Source organism: Molothrus ater, chromosome 5 (assembly GCF_012460135.2).
Source record: "Molothrus ater isolate BHLD 08-10-18 breed brown headed cowbird chromosome 5, BPBGC_Mater_1.1, whole genome shotgun sequence".
In the NCBI taxonomy this organism is placed as follows: Eukaryota; Metazoa; Chordata; class Aves; order Passeriformes; family Icteridae; genus Molothrus; species Molothrus ater.
In genome coordinates, this window is record NC_050482.2 from 21,444,676 (window position 1) to 21,470,378 (window position 25,703).

Consider the following 25,703-nt stretch of genomic DNA (forward strand, 5'->3'; position numbering starts at 1 on the left):
TTTTTTTTCTCTTTTGATTATATACCGGATAGGGTATAAGAACCTCCAATTCTTCTACGTTTAAGATTACTTATAGAAAGAATCTAGTAAATATTATAAAAAAGTAACAGGAAAAAGAAACAGCAAAAAAGGAGATGAGTCAAGAGAAAATCAAGTGACCATTTAAATTAATATGCAGTGCAAATTGATGTTCCCAAATGATTTTAAGTCACCTATAATGTATAAGCTTTCCACGATTTCACTTCACCGCAGTTTTAATTGCTAAACAGATCTTTTACGGACATGAAAAAACAGAACCAGAAGAGAAAACAAGAGCATCAGTGGGTTCAAGCCCGTCCCCGTTCCCATTCTCGGCCCTGTCCCCGTCCCTATCCCTGTCCCTTCAGGACGGGTGTGCCCGGCGCCGCCGCTGCGCGTGCGCGCGCCGCCTGGGCATGCGCGATGCGCGGCCGGAGCGCGGGGAGGGCGGAAGTGGCGCAGGAGGCGGCGAGGCGGGACTGGGACAGGGACCGGGACAGGGACAGGAGCAGGAGCAAGGACCGGGACAGGGACTGGGATAAGGGCTGGGACAAACGGGGTTGGCGGCACACGTGGACCAGCGGGTTTGTGGGCCCGGCTTTGCTTCTCTCCGGCTCGCAGCTGCCCTGCACACCGGCTCTGCTCCGGGAACGCAGTCCCCGCACGGTGCTCCACGGCTTTGGAAGTTTCTTTCCAGGCACTGAGTAAACATTGTTGGTAATTGTGTTGATGGGCTTGGTTCTGAAGTTCTCGGCTGCTTGTAGCTGGTGGATTGACTTTCTGAAGGGATTAGTTCATAGCGTGTGAAGTGTGGGATCTGCGAGTAGCGCTCTCCTCCCGAGGCCGCTGCTTTGCAGTGGATTCAATGCTGCTTTCTAGAGCTGAAGTGCTGTTGAGATAATAATGGCTGTGTAAGAATCCCTTTTCCTCAGGTAATGTTTGATTGTAGTCTCTTTTGCACAACGTCAGATAAGTAAATTTTAATCTTAAATAAAGGAAATTTTGTTTGCGTAAGAAGTCTTGTTGTATTCTAAGGAAACTAAGTATCACCTTGTTCTTAAGAGTAAGAACAGCCAAGGACATACTTCCCATAAAGATAAATGCTCTTCAGCAAGGGCAAGCTGAAGCCTTGCAGCTGAGGGAATGTGTCATGCTACTGACTTGATTTCTCCTTCTGTTTTAGTTAATCTGACAAGATGTTTTCACCTCTTGAGAATTCTCAAGGAACTAATTTATTATAAAATCAGACTTTTGAAAAAATTCTAGACAGACTACACACTTTGTTCACTGATGGTCTTCTTGATTTCATTAAGACTGCTGTATAACAGAAGCTTTGTCCTGTGATGGCACATTGGGTTTGCAGTAGTACTGCCTATTCTGTTCAAGCAGCAAATACTCATTTTTATGACAAAGTGTTGCATAAAATATAGTGGGAATGTGTGGTGAATGGCTGGTCTACACAGGTCTGTGCTTTTATAATGAAGCATAACTTACTTCATAATCATTTTAACTTTCGACAATTACTTCTTATACCTGAATATTGCACTGACTAGTATTTGTGTTTACAGGGCCTTCAGATATCTACCACTGACTGACCACATCAGTAAGATGCTGATGCTCTTGGCTATTCCTTCATTCTTCGTGAGACTTTGGTGAGGTTTCCTTCAGAAGTCCACATAGTCACGTGTTTTATTCACTTCTGTTTCCCAAAATGACATTATTCTCTTCATGTAATGTGGTGCATATTGCATTCTCTCTGGGGTGTTAAATTGTGGGTTGCATCCTATATACAGTATATAGTCTACTTTAAACAGTCTACATCCTTTCATATATTTCTTTGCTAAAGTTGTGAAGTTCTTTGCTCACTCTACAAATTTCTGTCACTTTAATTACTGGAAGGCAAAAGGTATTTGTAGTTCACAATCTTCTTCTTTCTGCTCTGTGTATGTGTTGTGTCTCACTCCTCTTCAAGGCATGTCCCATGCTGCTGTCTGCCTTTCTTGCAGTCTCTGTTGGTTTTGTTTGGGGATTTTTTTCAATATCCATCCTTATGTATAGCTCTCTTTACACCATTTGGGGGCTTCTTAGGCTCATCTTGGAATTATTCCTGTCAGGCTTTTGAGAGCAACAAAGGTATTTGACAGACTTACTTGCACTGAGTTGCTCTCCAGAAGAGTTGGGAACACCAAGGACAGCACTAACAATATCTTCATGTGGATTTTGAAAGCCAACGCTCTATCAGTTTGTTTTGGAAAATTTACCTTCATAACTCTTAGAACTGGATACTCATATCTTTGGTTTTTAATTGCTAGGAACAAGAATCTGAAAGCTTCAGAGATTAGCAGTTAGAACACATAACCTTAGTTTTATATATGTAGGAGTTTTAGAGCTGTAAAAACATTCCACTTGTTTTCAACTGGAATGTTATTTACAATGCTGTGTGTTGTTAAGACATCTTCATGGGAAAATTAAAAAAACAAACAGAAAAATCTATTTTTAATTGCTGAAGTAGTGTAACAGATAGAAACAGGATAAAAAAATAGTTAATCTGTTATGTTGTATATCTCCCTGGCTCATTATACAGTTGCTGGGTGAAGATCAATATTGCTGATTAACTTTGAAGTTGACTCTTTGTAGGTGGAATAGATCAGCTTCTCAGTCTGCTAGAATAAAGTGGGAAGTAGATACTTTGAAATGAAAAGCTGTGTAAATCTTCCAGTTGCTCTTTTCACTAGAGACTTGAAATGGCCGGTAAGCTAATGACACTGCTGTTGTGGTGTGTGTTTGAAAACATACAGATAAAGGCATTTTTTAGCTTCATTTAGTAACATCTTACAGAAGTTCTAACTTCTAATACCTCACTAGTCAAAGCAGGAACAGCATCTGCACCTTTGTAGCAAGCTTTTATTTCTGCTTCAGCTCAAGGAGAAATTGAAACCTGTCTGGTGCTGTACCTCCCAGCTCTGTGCTGTCATAGGATGACCCTGGCTGGAAGACAGGTGCCTGCCAAAGCTGCTCTTATCATTCCCCTCAGGAGGACAGGGAAGAGAAAATACAACTAAAAACTTGCAGGTTGAGACAGGGAGGTCACTCACCATTTACATGGACAAAAGAGACTCAAAGTAATTTAACTTACTGGTCATCAAACCAAGGTAGGATAATGACAAATAAGAACAAGTCTAAAGACCTTTCCCCCACCTCTTCCATTTTCTGGGCTTAGCTCCACTCCAGTTTCTCTACCAGTTTCTCCCCCTGAGCAGTGCAGAGGACAGAATGGCGATTGCGGTCAGTTCATAATGCTTCATTTCTGCCTCCTTGCTCCTCATGTGAATTGGAAACTAGGAAAAAACAAAAGCTAGGTCACCCTGTATGTGCCATTACAGCTGAGACACCCTCAAACCAAAGTATTTTATTGACATGTCATGAGTTACTGTGACTTCTTGCTTATATCTGTTAGACAAGAATAAGAGCCGTGGGGAGTTTGCTGTAAATGGGGAAGGAGAAAGAAGGGTTGCTCACAACAAGAGAAATAGTCACGAGTTATTAGTGAAGTCTGATATCTTTGGATTCTGGAGTAACAATAAAGTGGATTTTTGATTTTTCTGAAGAATAAGGTACTTTTTAAAAGAGTGTGTATAATTTTGCTTTCTGCACCTGTGTGTGTTGACTTATGATTCACTGGTCTTTTATTTTGCAATGGTTTCCCAATTCCATTTAATTATAACTGAATATTTTGTACGGAATTCAGTCTGCATAGCACTGCAAAAGCTCTTTTGAACTGTGATTTAAATGTAGTTTAAGCTTTTATTGAGTAGATTACCAAGTTTTTGTGTCCATTCAAAACTATAGGAAATACTTTCTTTTCTGTTCTTTACTATCGCATAAAAATTGCTAAAACTGTTGGAAATTAGGGCTGTGGCTATAATACTGCCATCTGGACTTTCAGAAAACAGAAATTGTTTTTTGCTTAGTTTATTGAAACTTACTGCAAACAGAAGATTGATAATGTTGCAGCTTTTTTTGAAATAAAAATTATACTGCACTTGAAATAAAAATTATACTGCAAAGACAAAGATACCCCCAGAAGAAATGAGATGACAATGTAATGAAAAAATACAGCAATAGCTACTTACTGCTACATCACTTTTTTCTATTTCTCTTATGTGTAACTTCACTGCAATAGACTACTCTTCCTCTCCCCTATTCTCAGCATTATAGCACTGTCACTAGTAATTTATTTCATTGACTTTTGTTACAGTGAGGGCAGACCAGAGATGACACAGTCATACATTTCTTACCTTGTTCTGAGTGCCTTCCGTGCTCAGCATCTGTAGATACCATTCTTATTTTCTTTGTTATTTTTTCTTTACTTGATTCATTGATGAAATTTTTTTAATCTGTGCATAAGCATCTGTTGTTCAGTTTAAGTTAAAATGAAAAATGTTTTAATTTCTTGCAGTCAAATTTTCATATAGGAAAAAAACTGAATATGGGCTGCTTGTCCATGACCTTGTGCTGGGGAAGGAGTCATTCAAAGTCTTGCGCGCTTTTTATCTGTATTTCTGCACATAAAATATCATCACTGTTTACATTGCCCTTTGCATTTATATGTATTTCTATTTATTTATATGTAAAATAATATTTTATTGCCATTTATGGTGTTTTGGAATGTTTGAAAAATTGAGTAATTTGGATGGTTGTTTTGCCAAGGAAATGTTACTTTCTTCTTGCTGTGTGTGGTACTAAGAGATGAGGCTAATCTTTCTGAAAATTTAGTTTTACATAATTAAACTCTCTCGTTATGAAATTGGTAAATATTCCCCTTCTGAGTAAGATGCAACTTCTAGTAACTCTTAATTTGAACAAAATTAGGAGCTTCAGGACTCTTTTCATTATTTTTGTTTAGATAAAGCAGCTATGCCTGTTCAATTGCTGAAGATCATTGAAGGACAGTCTGAGACTCCACTACCAAGCCATTTGCAGAAGGAGGATTTAAAACATTTGCAAGAAGGGTGTGATTATACCAACAAATACATTCAGGTAAGCTGACCAGTAAAAAAATTTTGCCTTGCTTTGAAATAGCTCCTGTTACATTAGCAAGGTGCTTTCGTATTCCATCTCACTTGGTGACATTCTGCAACTGTGTGTCCTTGTGTTCATCTGTTGCATATCTTTAAGCAGTGAAAAATTATGACCTTGAGCTTCACTGCATGTTGCTATTACCTTCATTGATTCACAGTCCTGTCCCTTTCTCTTATGTTATCAGACTAAAATTTTGTAGGAGTTTCTCTTTTCAGAGTTTTTAAGCAGTGGACCAATTTAAAGACACATTAATATGCAGAATGTTTTGCTGCGAATGGAGGGACTGGGGGGAGGTTAAGTGGTATTTTGTTTAAAAAAAATAGTAATAAGCACCCCAATCCTGTTAAAGATCAGATTTCAGAGTAACTAAAAAGCTTTCTAAAGTAGTTCTCCTTTTGTATGAAATTATACAATATCCAGTTTTATGAAAAGTGTTGTTTGTAGCAACTACCAGCATCAAAACACAATTAGTCTTTTTTATCATTACCAAGTGTGCACTTATATTTGACAGTAATCCCAAATGTATTTCAGATTGGAAGTACAATCCTGCTATAGTAATGAAATGTAGAAATAACCTTTTTCATGCCTAAAACAAGTGTTCTCTGTAAAATGCAGCATCAATTCTTGAGTGTGGTCTTTTTCTATCCTGTTTAACTTTTTTTTTGTCTGTGGCTCTGAGAATCATTTTAGGCATCTCTGATGCTTATGTATCAGGAAATCAGCATTAACCTGGTTTTCTTTCAATCTATTAATTAAAAAAGAGGGGGGTGGAATTAAGGAAATTTGGTTCTGTAGAAAACATAAGTTGTCTTGAATCCTTCAAAAAATGGCACAAACATTTTAAAAATATGAGCTGAACTGATCTGCTTTTTCTGTATCCGAAAGAAACATTTTTGCTACCACAGCTGTATATTCTCAGTTCCAAATCTAGTGCTTATGTGACCCTGTGATTGAGTCCATTTATGAGAAGGAAACTGGCAGAAGACCATCCATATTGCTGGAGAGAGGATAATTTTCTTCTGCTGTCACTCTACACTGGATCATTGTGGTGTCAGATTGATGCTGGGAGTGGTGCACTTCGGTATAGTGAAGGAGCAGAACTGCTCTGTTTGGAAGCAGGCAGCAGTTGAGTGGTGTAGGAGGTGATTTGATTGAGAATGATTCAGCCTCCCTCAGGTCCTGTAAAGGAACAAATGGAAATGTCAATAGCCACTGCTGCTAGCAAACAGGGTTTATTCCTCAGGGGGCAGTTTCCTGGCCCTGTTCACCTGCACAATACATAGACCTTCCTGCTTTGAAGAACCTGTGTCTGCAAGCAGCCCTGACATGGAAGAACAGGGATTCTTGTTCAGAAGAAAGTGGTGAAGGAAACAAAAATGCATTATAAATTAGAAAATATTTCTGCCAAAATATATGTTTCCATTTGGAAAGCAGGGTAATTACTACCAGACTATGATTTAAAGCATATATGCAGTGAAAGGCAAAGTGTGTAGAATGTCTTTCTCAGACTTCTGCTTTATGTTAAGAGAACTTCATGCTGCTGCTGACATGGATTAGTAGGTGGCTAAAACAGCTTGGCATAAACAGCACAACTGGAGGGCTGATAAAGCTGGTGCTAATGCACCATTAAATGTGAAGGAAAATCCAGTTCTGCAGGCTGAGCTTGAAGTGAACCTTAGAATGCACTGATGTTAGGTTATCTTAGTGGTGGCACACTGTCACTCTAGACCTGCCAAAATAGGGATCAGGTCCTGCTTTGACAAGGAGGGAAGGGCAGAAGAGGATTTTTATGAGCTGTGTTCTGGTAAAAGCCACAAAAAACATTTGGGATGCTTCTGTCTGACTTGTGTGCCTCAGTCCTTTCATTCTTCTGCGTTTTTATCTTCCTGATACCTCTTTGAAAACTGCAAGTTTCAAATTTGTGGAAAAACGGCACAAGCAATGTTTGTACCTCCTCAGTCTGTTAACTAAACATGATACCTTCTCCTCTTAGTTCATAATTCTCTGTGTTTTGCTGTAGCAAATCTGAAGCAAACCTTAAAATCAGCTGCCAAATCAGCTACAGAACCAAACTGAGGGAGCGAGGCGTTATAAGGAAGGAGACACATGCAGCAGAAGAATTGTACGGGGTGGGTTTGAGAGTCTGTCTAGTGGCATATGGAATGTCAAGGGTTTTGGAAAAACCCTTTTGGAAAAAGTCTGCCTCTGAGCTCAATAAGCAGTGCAGAATTTGTGAGAGAAGAGCCAATTTGAGCAAGTTTTACTAAGGTGGGTTCTTTTGAAGTTTGGAGCTCAAGACCTTCAGGCATGGGGAGAAGGCAGTGGGGCAGTATGAGGAAATGGGTAGTAGCTGGGGAACAGAACTGTACTAACACCTACTATAGTGTAGGTGCTTGAGATACAAAGGAAAGTGGAGGGGCCAAAACATTATAGCAAAGAATGTGGTCCCAGAATTTGAAAACTCTTTGGAAGATACTGGGATGTAAAAGGAAAAATAAAAAATAAAGATGGTTAAAAAGCAACCACTATCACATTGTTAAGTTTCACTTTTAAATAGTGTGCTGGTGCAGATCGAAATTTCTTACTAAGAAAAAAATATGTATGTAAATGTTGAGTGTTCTGAGATGACTGTTTCATTGCAAAGACTTTATTACAAGCAAAATTCTGTAGCCTTTTGTTTACCTGTGAATACAATTCAAGACAATCTCAGCAAGAACAATTATATATATATATATATATATGTGTGTGTGTGTGTGTATATATAGCAGCATTTTAGACAAAGCTGTAATTTTGAAAACAAGTGAGAAACCTTTCTGGTTTTAACAGGTAAGTTCCTGCTTTTCACAGAGAAGACTATTGAGTTTTGTTAAGGAGATTAAATTATCAAATTATTTTGGAAATCAGAATTGGCAAATAATGCTGAGGTTTTGTGGAGTGATATTATTTCTTTATAAAACAGATAGTAAAATCTTGCTGAATTTGATTTGGATTACTCATCAAGTAGCATGTTGTAGGACAGATTTTACTCTGGAAGGCCTCTGGAGTAACAATTCCCTGCTGCATATTTTATCTTGATTTGGTTTAAGAAGCATTTGCTACCATTTAAGTCAAGTTTCCCACTGAATATGTGTACTGTAAAATCACTGTGATTTACCTGACTGTCCTCTTAATGGTGCATTTATAGACATATTATCATACTTTCTTTTTACAAAAACCTTTTAGTCTATTTTTGTGCTGTTTGTGTCATTTTTTAAGCATTTTGCAGAGTCTGTTTTCAAAAATTTTATTATTCTTTATTGAACTTTTTTGTTTTGGTTTTATCGTTGAGAAGGTTACAGTGCTTTATCTGCAGTTCTGTTAAAGAATACATGTGACTGACATTTTTTGTTGATGATACACTCTTTCTAACTAGATATGTAGATTCCAAAGAGATATTAATATCACTGAAGTTGCTGATTTTTGCTTCATTGTAACTCCAGCATTACAATAAAAAAGAGTACTTTGAATTAATTGTTAAATCATAGGATCTTTTAGAGCATTTGTATTATTACCAAGCAATTAGGACATGACAGTTTCAAAACGTTGTAATACTCTTCTCAGAGCTGTATTTTTTTTTCCACAGAAGGTTTTTTATCTTCATATGCATCTATTATATCTTGACTGAGATTTTGTTCTGACATTTATGTTGTAATCCTTTGCCAATGTTTTTGGAGGAATTGCTACATGTATCTCTTAAGATTTTGATCACTGTCTCTTTAGATGTCTTTCCACTTTTGTCCTAAAACTCTAGTCTTTTTGCTATTTTTGTAACTACTAAAAGTTATATGAATAGTTCCATAGCTACTGTTTTATTGTTAGTTATCATCTGGTCAGTGGAATCTAAATAATATTGTCATGTAATGTCACAGACATCTTTCATGAAAAATCCTTTCTTAGGATTTTTCCTTGTGAGAAGCTGCAGTTTCAGTAACCAAAGTAAACAATGGTTATCTGCTGCTGTGGAATGCAACAGGTAGACCTGGGATTGGTCTCCTGTGGGTGTTTGGATTTACTGACCACTCATGGCAGAGCTGGCTCTTGCTCTGTCTGAGACACAGATCTTTGTTATTCATTCTTTTCTATTCTTAGCTTAGCTAGCTTCTGAAGAAACCTTTTCCTTTCTATTTCTTTTTAGTATGGCCTTAATGTAACATATATCATAAAATAATAAATCAAGCCTTCTGATCATGGAGTCAACATTCTCATCTCTTCTTCATCCTGAAAACCCTTGTGACCATGGTCACAATGTAATACTTGCTTTGTTATATCTCAGGAATGTTGCTTTTTGTTGCTATCCATAGCAGTTGTTTTTTTGTTAAGAATGTAAATGCCAATTTATGCTTGTTCCATGAATTCTGCCTTTTTTATCTTACAGATGTTTCAGCTGTTATCAGTATTGCAGTAACTTAGTGGCATGAAGTCTTAGTTCACAACATTTTATTTTATTTTTTGCTTTGTAGGGAATAGTTACTCTTTCCTACCCATTAACAAAACTCAGAGATGGAACAGACTATTTCAAGATTGTTGTTCAAGGTACTACATTTAAGTATATATTTTTAATTTATGGTACTACATCAGTAGTTCCTGCTTTTGTGTTCAGTAGCATGTTAGATTTAAAATAATCTCTAAAACTGTTCATTTTCTTAAAAAAAAAAGTTTATCTTAAACTTATGCCAGGTAAGTTAATAGAACCAATGCAGTCTTTATATTTCAGTAGACTTCTTGTTGCCTAACTTTTTAAAAGACTGTCCTGGGAATGTATTAGCTATATGTATAGCTTTAATAGTGTATTTTCAAACTGCTTATCATAAGAAGGACCAAGAAAATTGCACACATAATAGTTATCACATAATATAAATAGCATATACTTTGCAAGGGCACCTTTAATATAGGTCAGTATTTTGAATAATGGCAAAATATTTGTGTTTCATTCTGTTTTAATTTAAGCATTTAAGAAAAGGAAATTTCACCTGACTACTCAAGTATTTAAATACCAGTACCTAGATTAGCACTTTGAAACACCTGAATTGTTCATCATGATATGAAATGATATGAAAAAGTAATATGTTCCTTTTAAGTCTTAAGTTTATCATCCCCTCCAGTCAGGAAGGTGGAGGAGGTCATTTGTCAGGGGTCTTTTAGATTCAAGGAACTTTCCCTTTTTCTTTCATTTCATGCTCAGCTTATTCCTTACAGTGGCTAGGAAGCACATCATCATGTGTTCCCTCTGAGCCTCCTGACTCCTGAGCAGCCAGCCTGGGGTCTGCAGCTGCTGCCTGGTGCTGCTGCCTGTGCCTGGTGTTAGCAGAGGTGAATGGAATTGTTGGGGCCTCAGTCAGCCTCCCTGCTGGCTCCAGGTTTCTCAAAGGGATGCTTAACCTCCCTGAGTCTTGCTGATTTCAGTGACTGTTCAGGAGAGGAGAGTTCATGCACATTCTCTGTAGAAACATAAGTTTGCACATCTAAATTGTTGAAACAGTAAAAAGTAGAAAACTCTAAAAATAATAACATTATTTCTGCTTCAGTCCTCTGGAAGGCTATTAATTAATATTTCTATGACCTAGAATATCTTCAGTTTATATTAGATTCTACAATAGGCTCTATCGTTAATCTAACACTACACATTGAATTATCCAAGTAGAAATCTTTTTCATTTCTGTTTAATTGTACACTGGTGTACAATACACTCATTTTAATCCTCTTATGAAGAATATACTGAGCAATATACCTGCAGTTAGCACATTTCCTGTTTGTACATTAATTGAAAAAATTTAGACTGTAGATCAACTTGTTTTGTAAACCTCTTTCCACTGCTGTTATGTTTTGGAGAAGGTATAGTGATTGGAATCACTTTTGCTTTTTTTCCTCCAGATTCGGATAACTTGTGTTCTCAGATCAACAGCATCAATGTTTTCATATATGGAAAAATGGCAGAGGATTGTGCAAAAGTTATACGCCATGGGGTAAAAAACCACCAAAACATATATAGATATAAATTCTTGGATTAGGAATTGTTTTTCACAGATGTATGTTGACTTCTTGTCTTGTCTTGTCTTAGTCTACCTATCCCTAAAATTGGAAATAGTCCTGTTCAGTCCCTTCAAATCTATAGTATTTGCTTATATAAATTCTTTCTCACACTAATATTGAAAAAAAGGAATTATTTTTATCAGTGCTGTTTACCTAGCAAGCAAAGGATCATGAATATGGATAATAGAGAAGTCACCCATTTATATTCACATTTTGATAAGATATATTTTATAATTAAATTCACTTAAAAGACAGTTACACTAAAAGATTAAAAAAAAAAATCAAAACTGTGCATACAGGGCTTTTTTACTGACTTGGTGCTGGTGTCTTGCTTTGTCAGAAGTAGAAATTTGTTTTGATTAGCTCCAGGAAAAGACTTAGACAAGTCAGCCTGTGAGTTTGTTTACCACTAAAGAAGGAAAACAAGATAAAAACAATTACCTCAGTCTTTTTATAAGACTGCCTATCAGTTTACTGATATTTCAATATTAGCCAAATATGAAATTAAAATTAGAATATAAAGCATTACAAGCTCATGTTAGAGCTTTTTCATTTGTGGTATGAATTCACATTAAATCATAGAATAGTTTGGGCTGGAAGGCACCTTTAAAGATCAGCCAGTTACAACCCTCCTGTCATAGGGAGGGAGATATGGGCAGGGACATATTTCACCTCATTAGATTGCTTCAAAGCCCTATCCCAGCTTACTTTGAACACCTCCAATGATGGGGCATCCATAACGTCTCTGGGCAAATCACAATCTTTATACAGATTTCTCAATTCCATGTAATTCTCAATTTTGATGGGGAAGCCAGGGTGGAAAGTTCCTGAACGAATTTGCTAAATATGTAAGGTGCAGAATCTTTTTAAATTCAGTGAACAAATCAGTTTTGTCCTGATAAAAATACAAATGTTGAACAGGGCACTGAGCAGCAATTAGAAGATAAAAAGATCATTACTAAAGAGTTGAATTAGAAGCTACAACCCACAGGCAACAACCCTTAGACAGCCAAGGTGTGCTAGAACTTCAGTTTGTTCTTCCCCAGTGAACTGAACCATCATGGTGCTTCCCTCATGTCTCAAATGAGATTTTAATTTTGGAAGAATATGAATATAAGGAGATGGTGATTTCTGAAGCTAGCAGAGTTTGGAAAAATGCTCCATTTTTTAGCCATTAAAGAATTGCTTCAGTAAGATCCAGAAGGTAGTGTTTATTTGCTGCATACCATTTCAGATTTTAGTATTTTTTAAGATCCATACCATATCTTCCTAAAGTTCAATACTGTAAGAACTTTAGCTAAAGTAGCCAGGGGGACGAGCTGGCAATTTCTAAAAAATGTAAGTGACCATGTTGTTTCCTGAGAGTCTTCTTGATCTGTAACAGAATAACCATCAGGAAAAATATTGTATTTCCTGTATTTCACACTTTCTGAATGAGGGAAATGGAATTTCTTTTTGCCTTTTAAAAATGTTGTTTGAATCTCATAATTTATTTTTGCAATATACTTCCGTTGACATCAAAATCCACCAATTTAAGTAAATAGCTTTGATTCCCAAGGCAATTACAAGATCTTTTTAGCTAAAGATTAGATGGAAACTAATCTACTTTGAAAACTAATATAACATTAAATTTCAAAGCAGCAAACAAATATTAGTAAAATTTTTTTGCGTGTTTAGAAACTGCAAGTCACAACCTGTCAAAGTTGACTGTGAACTTGTAAAAAATCTGAGAATATATCTGTTCTTTCTGCTTGTAGAACTAGATTTTGAGGTTAGTGCTGTCTTTTCTCATGAAAATTGCACTTTGAGAGGAGGTTTGTTTTTGTTTTTTGTTTAATGTGGTGCTACGTATGGCATATATATTACGTGAGAGTAATCACTAATGACCTAATACTACTCCAGAAAATTTTACTTATCAGCTTGTCGCGGTGAGGGAAACTTGGACGCTCAATATGAGTGTTTAGCAAGCTTCATTTATTGAAGAGAGCAGCAGACTTTTATGCACAACAAGTAATAAGCTCATACATATTCTGCAAGCTAAGCAATCTATTGGCTATACTACAATTTCAGCTCTTCCTCATACCTTAGGGGTTACATCTTTCTTTTCTCATGTCTCTCTCACTACTTGTTATTGTACCACAGCCATGCTCAAGGACACAGTGTTTGCAGGTGCAGGGACCCAGATTAGCTGCATCCTCCCGATTCTTGGTCCAGAACGTGGCCCTTGTCATGTGGCCATTCTTCCACATCAGCTTGTTAAAAGGCTGAGTCTCTGTAATTCTGAAGTTCATTCTGACACAGCAAGAGGAAGGAAGACAAGAGACGTTACCGTACAGATCTCCAGTCTTGTCCCAACAGCCATATCTCAGAATCTTGTGCACTCTATATTCTAATAAAATGCTGAATTGGAAATAATGTATAAGACATAGCTTTTTAGATAAAGGGTGATTTTACTGTTGAAGGAACATTCTGAGTAGCATCACCTAACAGTGAAAGGAAAGACACATAGTAACACCTGATTTTGGCAAAAGTAATGGAGTTTGCTGAAGCTTATATTTGTGTGTTTCTGTATCTGGAAAGAATGAAACAGCTTTCATGTATGTTAGTAGGACAGCGTGTTAGAAGTGCAGAGAATACTGAGTGTTCTAATTGTTTTGACATGTTTTAATTTAGCTTTGAGTATGGCTTACTTCTAGGTTTATATATTACTTTTTAGTCCAAGTGTACATTGTGACACTACCTGAAAATCACCGTGTCCTAAGTAGTTTCATTGTGAATTAAGCTGTCTGATTAAATTTATGTTTTCTGCAGAAATTTTTTCCCCAATGTTTTAATAACTACATATATCACTGTCACTTAATCTAGATGCCTTTCTTTTTCTTGCACAAAACATTAAGGTTTTGGATCTTAAATCATTTAGCGTAGCATTGTCAGATTGCTGAAATAGCAAAAAAAGCGCTGTCATAGTGCAATATTTGCTAAAACTGTCAGCTTCAATCAGAAAACTCTTTTATTTGTTGTAATCAAATAAATACATGAAGAAAAGTTATTCAGTAAAAGTTTATGGAAGTGCTTTTGGTAGAAGCTTGAATAGAAATAGAGTTCCAAGTCTAACATGTTTATTGGAATGGAGCACACTGGCACAGCCCTGCTAAGCAGTTCTGATAGCAAGGAAGCTGACTATAAAGGAGCTTTACATTGTATCAGATAGCTTTTTTAATCACTTCTGATTACCTAAAGATATTTAATGTATTCTCTATCTTCTCCTCCTTTTTGCTTTTTCCTTTTTGTTTTTCTTTTTGATTTGGTGAGGTTGCTGCTAAAAACATGAGCTGCTGCTGGGACTTGAATCATGTACCCTTTAAATCCGCTTTTTCTTCTTCATTTTGTGATGTCTGAGGAACTTTGTACCAAAGTGAAAATAGAGTTATAATTTCTTTCTGTGCCAGAATCTCAGGAGTGATGCCAGAGATGTTTTAAGGTCTCTTTTGCTACCAGAAGCTTACCTGTTGATTGACCTACCTATTTAACCCTTAAGGACACTGTTGGTCCAGCCAAAACAGAGTTTATAGGAGAGTTTCTTAAAAGTACATTTGTAATTCAATGGGAAGGAAGCTCTAAGAAAAAATGGTTTATCGCTGCTGGTCTGACGTGTGATTTCTTTTTACTTTAGTTAAACTAAACAGAAAGCAGTCAGCCTTCATTGTATTCAAAGAGTAATGATTCTTTTGCTTTATTCAGTGTGAATCTTCCTCCCTAGGCTTTTTCAAAAATAGCACTCCTTTACAGTAGCATCACGAGTGTGAAAATTTCAGCAGAATTAAAAAGAAAAACTTTCTGACATTTGTTGTAAATATAAATTCCATGGGGAGAAGAACTAAATTGGGAAACTCAAGACAGATTTTAAAATTTGTTCAGGATTTTTGTTTCTTCAGTGTCTTGAGACTTTAGGGTGAAATTTCACGATATAGTCTTAAAATAGAGCATGTGTTAGAATCTCTATAACTTTCTGTTATTGCTCTGTCCCCATAGGAAACCTTCATAGCTGCAGGATTCAAGGTGATAAAATTGCCTACAGAGAGAGAGGATGCTAGACATGATTGTCACCTGGAAGTGTCTGAAGAAGCTGGATCAACCATTTATGTATGTGGTTGCCCAACTTTTTTTTTTCTTTTTTTTTTTTTAATTTCCAAGATGCATTTATTTTGCTTTATAATAGGAAAAAAACCCAATAAAATCTATGTGAAACTTAAATGGTATAGATTATTTACCATGTTCATCAGGAAACAGGACATGTTTCCTGTGTGTGTGTGCACATGTAATTTTATATTAGCCCTAACCAAATTATTTTTCAGGTAAAGTTCTACTTGTTGAGTGCAAGAATTTGACTATGGTTGACTTTATATAGATTCCCAGAGCTGTTTAAAGTACTGTTGTGATAACACATTTCAATAATGCAGACAAGGTAGAGGGTGCAAGAGTGATCTCTGGTCTAAAATGTTTAGTTTTCTCTGGTCTATGAGATTGTACTGTTTTAACTCAAATCATTAGTTGTTGCCTTTCAAATACATGGATTGCTATAATCTAAATTTTATACAGAGAATTGTACCTTTTTGTCCTGAATAAAAGATTTGTTCTTTTGTACTATTCTCACATCAGTTCTGTTTAGTTTTATCTGAACAGTATTGTCTAATTAAATCCTAAATTTAAGAAAATAAAAACTTTTTTTTTAATTTCAGAAAAGCACTTTTGTTCTGGTATTGACCTCTATAGGTAACTAAAACTTGCCACACAGCTCAGTGAGAAACAAGATTATTTAAAATGATAGTGCAGACTGTTTCATGGCATTCATTTTCTGTTGATGATGATATATAGGTAGAAAGAATATTTTTCATTGAAGATCATGGATAGCAAAACTCAGTCTGAATAGGTGTTTGTAGACTAAAAGTGTCTATATTTTAGAAACTACTCCAGGCCTTCAACTGAGTATTGGCAAGACCTCATGACATACAGTCTAATCCCAAAGACACTGTGCAGCTCCCTGAATGCCTGGGTTGTGCTGAAGTGTTTATCTCATCACTGACCACAGAATGGAGCTTGTGGCACTTTGTTTGGTGACACACATACTGGATGCTTAACATTAATACAAATGAGCAGACTTTGTTGTGGGCTTCACTTCCCCAGTCATAACTTTTTACTCAGCTGTTTCAAAGTGAAATCAGCTTCAGGAGTGCAGCTGAGGTGGAGAGCAAAAACAGATCCCTGCAGGAGTGGGCAGTGCTGAGGCAGGGTACAACTGTGACAGGGGGGCTCTGTGTCCAGCAGCCAGGCTGGGCTGTGGCATTGGGGTGATGGCTGAGCCCTGTGTTCCTCACAGAGAGTGGAGAGTGTTGGCTTTTCATCAAATCTCCATGATTAGTTCTTTAAAAGACTTCACATTGAAGGTAAGTCTGGCTTATAAATAAGGCTCAAAAAGCTTAGGAACTATCTTTAAATAAAGCTTATCCCATTCTGGTGAGCTTTTTCCCCCAAAGGAACATAACAAGTCACTGAGAATAGATCTGCTCTAAGCATTGACATGTATATACATCTTTATGTACAAAACCTTAAACCCATTTAAGGTCTATGTTAAGCAACTGTAGTTCTAAATTTGTGGCCTCCAGCTTTCAAATGCTACTCTGATAATGTGACCTAACGTGTTCAAATGGGTGACTTTAGCAAATGTGTGTGTTTTTTTGAATGAATGAATACATGGTATAAATACATACCTTTTGTATGAGTGTGAGTGCACTAAACACTGCTTTCTTTTCTTCTGTAGCTAAAATTTTACTAGCTTCAGATATTGTTCAGGTACAGCAAAAATGTCTGTAGGGCTGGTTTGTATTTCTATATGGTGTTGTATTTGCTTTAAAGTTATCAAATGTTGTTATATTTCCAGTACCTTCAATTTTTAATCAGAAAGTTTGTTATTTTTTCTCCACAGATTTACACTAAACCAGGAACAACTGCTGCTTCAGAAACTGCATCTGTGGTGAGTTTGTATTTGGGATATTTTTAAATCACATGAGATTAACTGCATGTTAATAAGGTGTGGAATTCATTTTTGTTCCGGTTTAATTTATTTCCATATGCTTATCCCAGCCGTCATTTAGCTTTTACTTTTGCAAATAATATACCTGGAACACAAAATAAAATATGAAAGAAGTAGTACATTTTCTAAACTTGGAGTACAGTTCCCATCTCGATCTCCAAATGGATTTCATGTTGGTTTAGGAAATTTGAATTAGAAAGGTAACTATTGGTCTAAACAAGATTGTATGCTTGTGTTGTAAAAAGAAATAATGAAATATGAAACTTCCTTTGATTTAAAATCAGACTTCCAATACTGGCTTTAACATTTGTTTTGATTTCTGTTTGGAACAAGCCCTTATGTGTCTGACTTAAAATTCTACAAGAAATAGTGGTTTAAAAGCAGAGGAACTGGTTTATGAAATTTTGGTATTCTTTATCATGATGTTAAAGATTCAGTACCAATGGTGATAGAGTTTGTTTTCAATTTTTATTTACTGTTTCATTTTTTCAGTATAGTACTTGAAAACCTAAGTTTTCAATCAGTTTGAGAGAACTCTTATTCTTTAAAAGAGTCTAATCAGCAACCTTAAGATGAGAGGAGAATAGTCCTTATACTGTAGAAATTAGCCCTTAATTTCTTTAATCCTCCAGCAGCTGTGGAATTTTAATCAGGAGATGTGCGCAGTGGCTGTGAGAGGTAACCCCCCCCACCACCAGCCCAAGACAAGGATTCTGTGCAGTGACACTGCCAAGCAGAAATACAAAGCTATTTATATATGTGCTTTAAAAAGTCGTCTGGATGGACATGTATAAATGAAGCAGTAAAAAATTGTCTTTCATTGTTCTTTATTGTAATGACTTTTACTCACCTGGTTCATGTGTTGAAACTTACTTCAGTTAACTGGTTGGCTTATTGTAAGAAAGGTGCAATCACAGAAAGAAATTAAAAGTCCTTTCTTAGTCTCAAGTGAATAAGATACAAAAAAAAATAGATAATCTTTATTTCTTCTTTTAAGATTAAATAAATATGTCTGAGGATTAATGATGTTACGAGACAAAATTCTGTGTGAATGTTTGAATAATTTTTTCTTCTGTTCCTTTATTGGATCATGCCTTTTCAGTCTGTTGCTCCAAAATATGTGTATACTCCCCTGAATCATCTTAAAGATGGAACTGTAGTGAACTTGTATGGCGTTGTGAAATTCTTCAAGCCTCCATATATTAGCAAAGGAACTGGTATGTACTATATTCAAGAGATTTGAAATGTCCTCCAGCCAGAACTGTTCTTACTATGTTTCATCAAAATCAACCAGAACAGCAAATTCACATGATCCTTTGACCATAGCTTTGCCCAGCTAATACCAAGGAAACAAGAAAACAAATAGATAAGAGATATCAGCCAGTTTAGGCAGACTGGTGGAGATAGCAAATGAAGAAAGAGATTTATAATTTGTCCAGCTCCTTTAACAAGACTTCAGGGAATTGAGGACTTGGAACATCTTAATTAGACAAGCACTGATTGCTGAAAATCATTAGGGCAGCCATTCTTTCCAGATATGTAAAAATGTGAAGTTAAATGCCCTGACTTTCAAAGTAGCATGTCTCTGAATCTGTCTGCGAGAGATTTTTTTTTCAGCTGAGTTATTTGTCAAGTTAATCACTTCAATTTCTGTAGTTGAAATTTAATAGGGAAAATGATTATTTGTTTAGCAACTAGTCCTTTCCAAAATGTCATAAATAACTTCCTGATATGTCTTCCCTATTTTCAGTTGACATTATTAAAATAACCCAACAGTATCACTGGAGAACAGGAACACAATCTGATATTTCTTATTTATGACGATAGTTGTAAATTCGCGTGCTACTTTATAATGAAAATCTCTAATACAGTTCTAATTAGTTTGGGGTTTTGAGTAAAAATGCTCACTAATCAGTCCAATATTTTAGTGTTGGTCTTTGGTTTTTTGCACAATCCAGAGTGATGTTTGCTTGGGAGGGTACAAAATGGTCGATGATTGTTCTGCATTGTCAGGGCATGAAGTGGCTCATTTTTGTCAGAAAATTCTGCAGTTGCTTTAGATCTGAGCCAGTCCTGCACAAATACATTCTCTATCTGACACTGTAATAATAAGAGTCATGTAGCTTCAAGCTGATGCCCCCTGGAAGCATGGCCACTGTACTTTATCCACATGTAGATTCTTTAGGATCTTTATTCACTGTATAGATATGCCCTGAGGTAAATGATGCTGCTCCTTCTTACACATATTAAGGCTTAAGTCTGAGGTTTTGTACTGTGTTCCCACTGAAGGTGGGTACCACTGGACTGGTACCTAATTTAGTCTTGTTGGTTTACATAATCTATAATTAAAAGTTCATCATTTTCATTGCCATTATTGCATTAGGTGAGTGTTAAAACACTGACGAATTAAATGAGTTTTCAGTATGTTCATAAATCATTTCTTACAGAGAAAGTTGTTTTAGCTAAGCATGCTTTTGCTTGGGGCATATATTTTGACACCTCAGTATATGAGAACTTCATGAGTTCTGAAAACTGCCCAAGAAAGTGCTTTGGGTCTTGCCTCATACAAGAGACAGATGGGATTTTGTCTGATAGAAGATCTGCTGGAAGTGTTCAGAACTATATTCTAACTTTCCTTCCCCAATAGTTTAGGATATTTTAAATTTTTAACAAAGATTATATTCTCTTCTCTCCCTCCCTTAGTCTTAAGGATATCTCAAGTACTTAACCTTGATATTTAAAAGAAAATGTAAGTAAATAGAAGGAAAAAAGAGCCTCTGTCTTTGTAGTGCCCAATTACAGAGATTATGTGCTTGACCATGAAAGTTTTAGGACATTACAACGTGACACCTACTGCTTCCCCAGCCCTTCTTTTTTCATGTAGATACTGGTCAGTATTTTCATAAAGCAGGGGAGAATGAAGAGTAATCCTTGCTGCTGGTTAACAATGTCATAGAATTAATGTTCTGTTTTTCTGGGGAAACCTCCATCTAGCATTTTTTCATAGATACATGCAGTGTATTTTTATGTCACATGTTCAGTTAAAATCTCATTTTACCCAACCTAGACATTCATTTAGATTGTAACTATTTAATTTTTACAAAATATTTCTTAGAATCAAAATTAATAAAGGATAGCAACTTTGGAAAGGACACTTCTAAAAAGCTTGACCACTTCCAGGTCAACAGTTCTACATGCCTAAAATGCAGATGAAGAATCAAATCAGATTCTTAAAGAATTTTTGAAGCCCAGAGTTTTATTTTTGTTCTCAAGTTTTATTTGATCTTGAGCCAAGTTCATCAAACAGCCCAGAGTTTGTTTAAATTATGTAGCTGAAAAATGAGCTCTAATTTCAATGATACCATTTGGTCAACTTGAATTGCAATAGTCAATTTTAGCAAGTAATAGCAAACCAACTTTACAGTGCAAAGCAAGCCCATCACAGAATGTTGTGGCATCCTTTTGTGAGGCAGCAGACTCAGTGATATCTGCAGTAGTTTTTCCTTCAAAGTATTGTTCAAACCTATTCAGACCATTTTTGGATTCTTTTCTGAATCAAAACGTTAAGGATTTATATAAGTTTTGCAGAAGAGAATAAAAACTGTTGCAGAGGTAAAGACAGCAATTTAATTTCTGGATCCCTAGAGATTAGAATAATGTTTTCCTTTCTGTTCACAGTGATTTATATGCATTTCTTTTTAAAATAATCACTCTTTCTTATCTTAAAATATAGAAGATAAGTAAACGATAAAAACATATCTAAAGGAATTAGTAATAATAATAATAATAATAATAATAAATAGTTAATAGAAATCTACAGTTACTTTGATCTAGAGATTACATGATGCTGGCATTGAAACATCTGTTTAGCCAGATGCTTCTGGTAGTTGCCAAATTGTATCTCTAAAGTGTATCACTATTATTTTAGAAATAACAAGCTCTAGTAAAACAGTTTGATTCTTCAGAGATTTTGTTTTGGGCTTCTGCAGCATATGTTTTTATGTATGTATATATACACACATAGGAGTTCTGTGCACATGTATGTTATTTTTTCCTGTCTTGTTGAAATATAGATGGTAAATTAGCTGGGTCAGCTGTTTGGTGTTAGTGCAGACACTTGTGTATTGAATGGCCTCAGTAATTCTTGAAAACAGTATTAAATGTTTCATTTTGTTTTGAAGAGAGAATAATTTGCTACAATAATCTGTCTTTTTTGTGTGCATTGAAATAAAAGAAACAGAAGGCAGTCTTTAATTAGAGTCCCTGACTGCTAACAACATTGCCCAAAACCTTTTTTATCTCTTGGAAAGGAGAAGTTATTGGTTCAGGGTAGTGGGTTTTCTACTAAATGTTATTGAAGAATAAATATGTGATTGCCCAAAGGGGGATGTGTAATTAGATCGATGCTTTCCACCTTAACAATTTATACAAGCATATTTGTCAGGAACTGCTGAAGTCCTCACTAGAACTACAATAAATTTTTAATCAGTGAATACTAAACAACTTGTTGGTCCTACAACATCAATAACTACTAATCTGGAAAGCTTTTTTAGCAATTTTGATTTTCTTAGGATGACTGAAAAATGAGTTTGTACATGAAGCTGTGGAGTGTGGGGTTTTTGTGGTTTTTTTATCTATCTGAACACACTGTGGAGAAATGCTGGCTTTCTGCTCATGCTAATAGCCAGCATAACAGAGATTTCTGTAAAAAGAGTGGAAATGCTGTGACATTATGAAGGAAAAGTTGTAACCTGAAGAAGGAACCTAGACTATCATAGTGGAGGCAACTTTAGATTTTCAGTAACTTTTACAGAGCTGCAAGGGATTCCTATTTCAGAACTATTTAAAGGTCCTGTATAGCTTGACGGTCAGCATTCTCCATGCAGACAGTGCAACCTTCTACTGATTACCAAATTTTTTATGAAATAAAATAAAGAACTTGTTAACAAGTTATAGCAGTTGTATTTTTAAAGAGCAATAAGGACTTAGCTGAAAGAGTATAAAAAGTGTGTAAAATGTATGCAGACCATCACTCTGTACTTTAATTTAAATTAAACATGAGTTATGTCTCCTTGTTTTTGTAACACCAATTCTGGGGTGTTACCAGCATAGGTAGCTGTCCATTGACAGGTGGTTCCTCACATGATGTTAAGCCTAAATGAGAATACCTCTTCCTAATAATCAAATATATTAAAAAAAAAAGGTAGGTGCAGTTTAAAGTTCTGTGTAGCGCTATGAATTACTGAAATTCAGTGCTTTTACTGAGACAATCTATTATGAAAGTAGAAAGCTCTCTTCTGTAGCATATAAATTTGCTGAACTCTGTGCATCCTTTGTGTCATATTTTTAAGACAGGTTATTGCAAGTAAAATCTACCAGTGGTAAAAATTCTCTTTTAAAAAAAATCAGTGGATTTTTTAAATCGAGTTAATTTCTCTAGTAAGGGAAAATTTACTCCAATATGTAAACTTCCATTATTTATTTATTTATTTATTTATTTATTAGCTTAGTAATGATGGAATTATGCTTTTTTTGGGTAGTATATTGAGAAAAATCACAAGTGTGAACAATGACATTACATAATGTCCTAGAGTTAAACAAAACAATATAAATTCAGCAATTCTGTGTAGAGTTTGACTCACTGTTTTTTCAGAAAAGTGAATTCATTCAATGATCTCTAATGCTGCTGTGGAAAACAGGAAACAATTTCCACATTTCAGCTGGAAGAGACAAGTGGCTTTTTATTTTTAACCTTCAGAAAGGACTTCACTGAATGAGGATTTCATTTAAAAAATGAGTATTTATGCTTTGTTCTAAGAGACCTCTGTTGTAATTTGGTTTGTAGAAGGGATGTTTTGAGGTGATAGTAAGGCATGGAAGACTGAAGTCACAGAAGACTTCATGGAAGACTGAACCTCTATTATGTAGAAAGTGTTCCCTGGCTATGTAAAGCAAGTGTACTATTTTATACTGCTTTGACTAGGATGATTATCTGTCTTATATGATTATGCTAATTACACAGACAGTTGAGCTAGTGTGTTTAAGTTCTACCATTAAATAGGCAGCTGCACATGTATGAAGCTGACTAGTTTGCATAATCACAGCATCAAAGAGTAACCACAATTTTAATGTGGAATGTTTTTGCTATTTCCCCTTGATTGTGATGTTGGATTTTATCCGTGCACTGTAGCATGTTATTCTGCATCCCCAAAGGATTGTAAATCTATGAACCATATGGGCTTTTCTTCTTAATTGCTCATTTTGCTCATATTTGCAACAGATCTTTTAAGTTAACCTCTAGAAATCGTACCCAAAGAAATACATCAGTCTTTGGATTACAGTAGTAAATACTTCCAGTTTTGTCAGCCAGTGACTGAAGTTTATTCTTGACATTCTTATCATAAAATGTTACAATTGACTGTATGTGGACCTTGTGCCTTTGGTGGGAGTGGAAAAGAGTCATCTCAGCAACTTCTGAATCTTGGGAAGGAAGAAGAGTACTAGTTTTATAGAAATACAGAAGGTTTTTGTATCTGTAGGAAAAATTTTATTTCTTGGTAAGCCTTCATTGGATTTCTTTCACCCTTCATTCACTCAAATCATTAAGGAATTAAAACTTTTAAGTTTAAATGATAGCAAAATTTAAGGGTATATGTGCTAGAAATGGAAGAATATTTCTTTTGAAGCTTGTATTTTATTCAGTCTTACATACCTACCCTCATGTTTAGGGAATCTATTCAGAGAGTTTACATATAACAGTCATCTTTTTATGACTGCCTTCATGTAACTTTTTTATATAAGGCAAATCTGTCAATTTTACTAGACTGATAGCATTCTCTTTCAAAGCTGTCTAGCAAGAACTTCTGTGTCTGCATCTTCATAATGTGCATGATGGGGACTTCATTGACTGTTTTAGACCTACAACACATTTGTTCAGTTCCTAGCTGTATAAACTGGTATAGTGTCATTATCACCAGGTGTCTCATAGAATTACAGCTAAAGGAAGTTGGGGTTTTTGATCATTTAGATTTTTTTTCTCTTCTGTTTGGATTTCTCTTTTTAAGAGATGAGAAAGTATCTGTCAGGGCAAAATAGATTTGATTTGCGGAATTTAATTCATTGCCAGTTAACATAAACATCTAATATTGAGAAACAAAGAAATACTTGAACAGTTAGGGAGAACACTGTTCCTCCACCTTTCCCAGGTTCAGCTTCACTCCAGGTACCCCTCCTTCCTCCTCTCTAGTCTCTGTTCCTCTGGCTATGGTTACAGGTGTCTCTTGGAGGGACAGTAGGAGGTACAGGAGATCAGGGCCAGGATGTAGCCTTTCTTTCTGCTGCTACTTGGTTTCTCAGGTAGGTTACCGGCTGCCATGTTGTGAAAGAGCAAATGTGTTTTTACTCTGTTTATAAGGTATCAGAGCACACATGTTCTGTGAGCTGAACTGGAAAGTACAGGTTTTGTTTATGTCATCCACAAATTCTATGTTCTCAGCTGATCTGCATTGTCATCTTTGTATCTTGTCTTGATTTTACTTTTTAGTTCATTATTAGAAGTGAAATTCTATGAAGTTTAACTTCAAAATGGCATATTTCATATTTTCACTTTCTGGCTACCACCGTGTGACTCTGTTCTTGTGGTATATATATCTATCTTGCATGTTTTGTTGAAATCAAGGATATGTAATTTATGCTTTAATTTGCTTGTAGAACTTGTAGAACATATTACCTTTTCAGAGAGCTGTGCAAAATAAATCTTAGAAAATGATTTTATTAAATTGTAGATATGTGCCTCATTTTGTAGAAGTAATTGAAACGTGAAAGAATAGCATGCCTGTTGCAGACAGAAGAAAAAGGTTTGTGTGTTCTTGCACACAGAGCTGTGCTTAATCACACATTTCATTTTCAGTTATTTGGGCTAATTATTGAAAAGATGGGCCACACTTCAGTTATTATGGTACTGTAAAAAAATTAAATTAGAAAAAGTTACACAGATCATAGCAAAAAAATAAATTTGCCATAGGGATGTTCCTCCCAAATTTAGTATCTGTGTATTAATAATTCTATAATGCCTGTTACTCATCCAGACACTTTTATATTTTACAGATTATTGCTCAATTGTAACACTTGTGGACCAATCAAATGTGAAGTTAACGTGCAGTCTTTTTAGTGGAAACCTAGATTTTCTACCAAAAATTTACAAAGTTGGAGATATTGTTCGATTTCATAGAATAAAGGTATGTACTAGGATGTGGGGGGTTTATGTGCTTGCTTTTCTGCACTGAGAGGACCATAGAAATAATTTAGTTCTGTATGTACAGAAATTAACTCTTGGAGACATTGGATAAAGCAGCTGATTGTTAAAACAGCTATGGTTATGGTATGGACCAAAACTGAAAGTAAACTATTACATTTTTCAACAACAACATTTATTAAACTACTT

General features: G+C 35.6%; 1 protein-coding gene across 6 annotated transcripts in view; it reads left to right on the top strand.

Annotated features, from left to right (window-relative positions):
- Positions 1 to 517: 517 nt before the first annotated feature.
- POT1 (protection of telomeres 1) overlaps positions 518 to 25,703 on the top strand; it is a 62,115-nt gene continuing 36,929 nt past the window's right edge. Inside the window, exons 1-9 of one of the 6 annotated variants that reach the window (XM_036401231.2) lie at positions 518 to 950; positions 1,587 to 1,670; positions 4,925 to 5,058; positions 9,600 to 9,672; positions 11,011 to 11,102; positions 15,202 to 15,312; positions 17,153 to 17,200; positions 18,363 to 18,477; positions 25,367 to 25,497. In XM_036401231.2, coding sequence (XP_036257124.1) covers positions 4,936 to 5,058; positions 9,600 to 9,672; positions 11,011 to 11,102; positions 15,202 to 15,312; positions 17,153 to 17,200; positions 18,363 to 18,477; positions 25,367 to 25,497 — 693 coding nt within the window. In that variant the 5' untranslated portion in view covers positions 518 to 950; positions 1,587 to 1,670; positions 4,925 to 4,935. Of the gene's footprint in view, positions 951 to 1,586; positions 1,671 to 4,924; positions 5,059 to 9,599; positions 9,673 to 11,010; positions 11,103 to 15,201; positions 15,313 to 17,152; positions 17,201 to 18,362; positions 18,478 to 22,905; positions 24,617 to 25,366; positions 25,498 to 25,703 lie in introns of those variants that run through there. The other 5 variants (XM_036401232.2, XM_036401233.2, XM_036401234.2 and 2 more) reach the window with 5 other exon arrangements.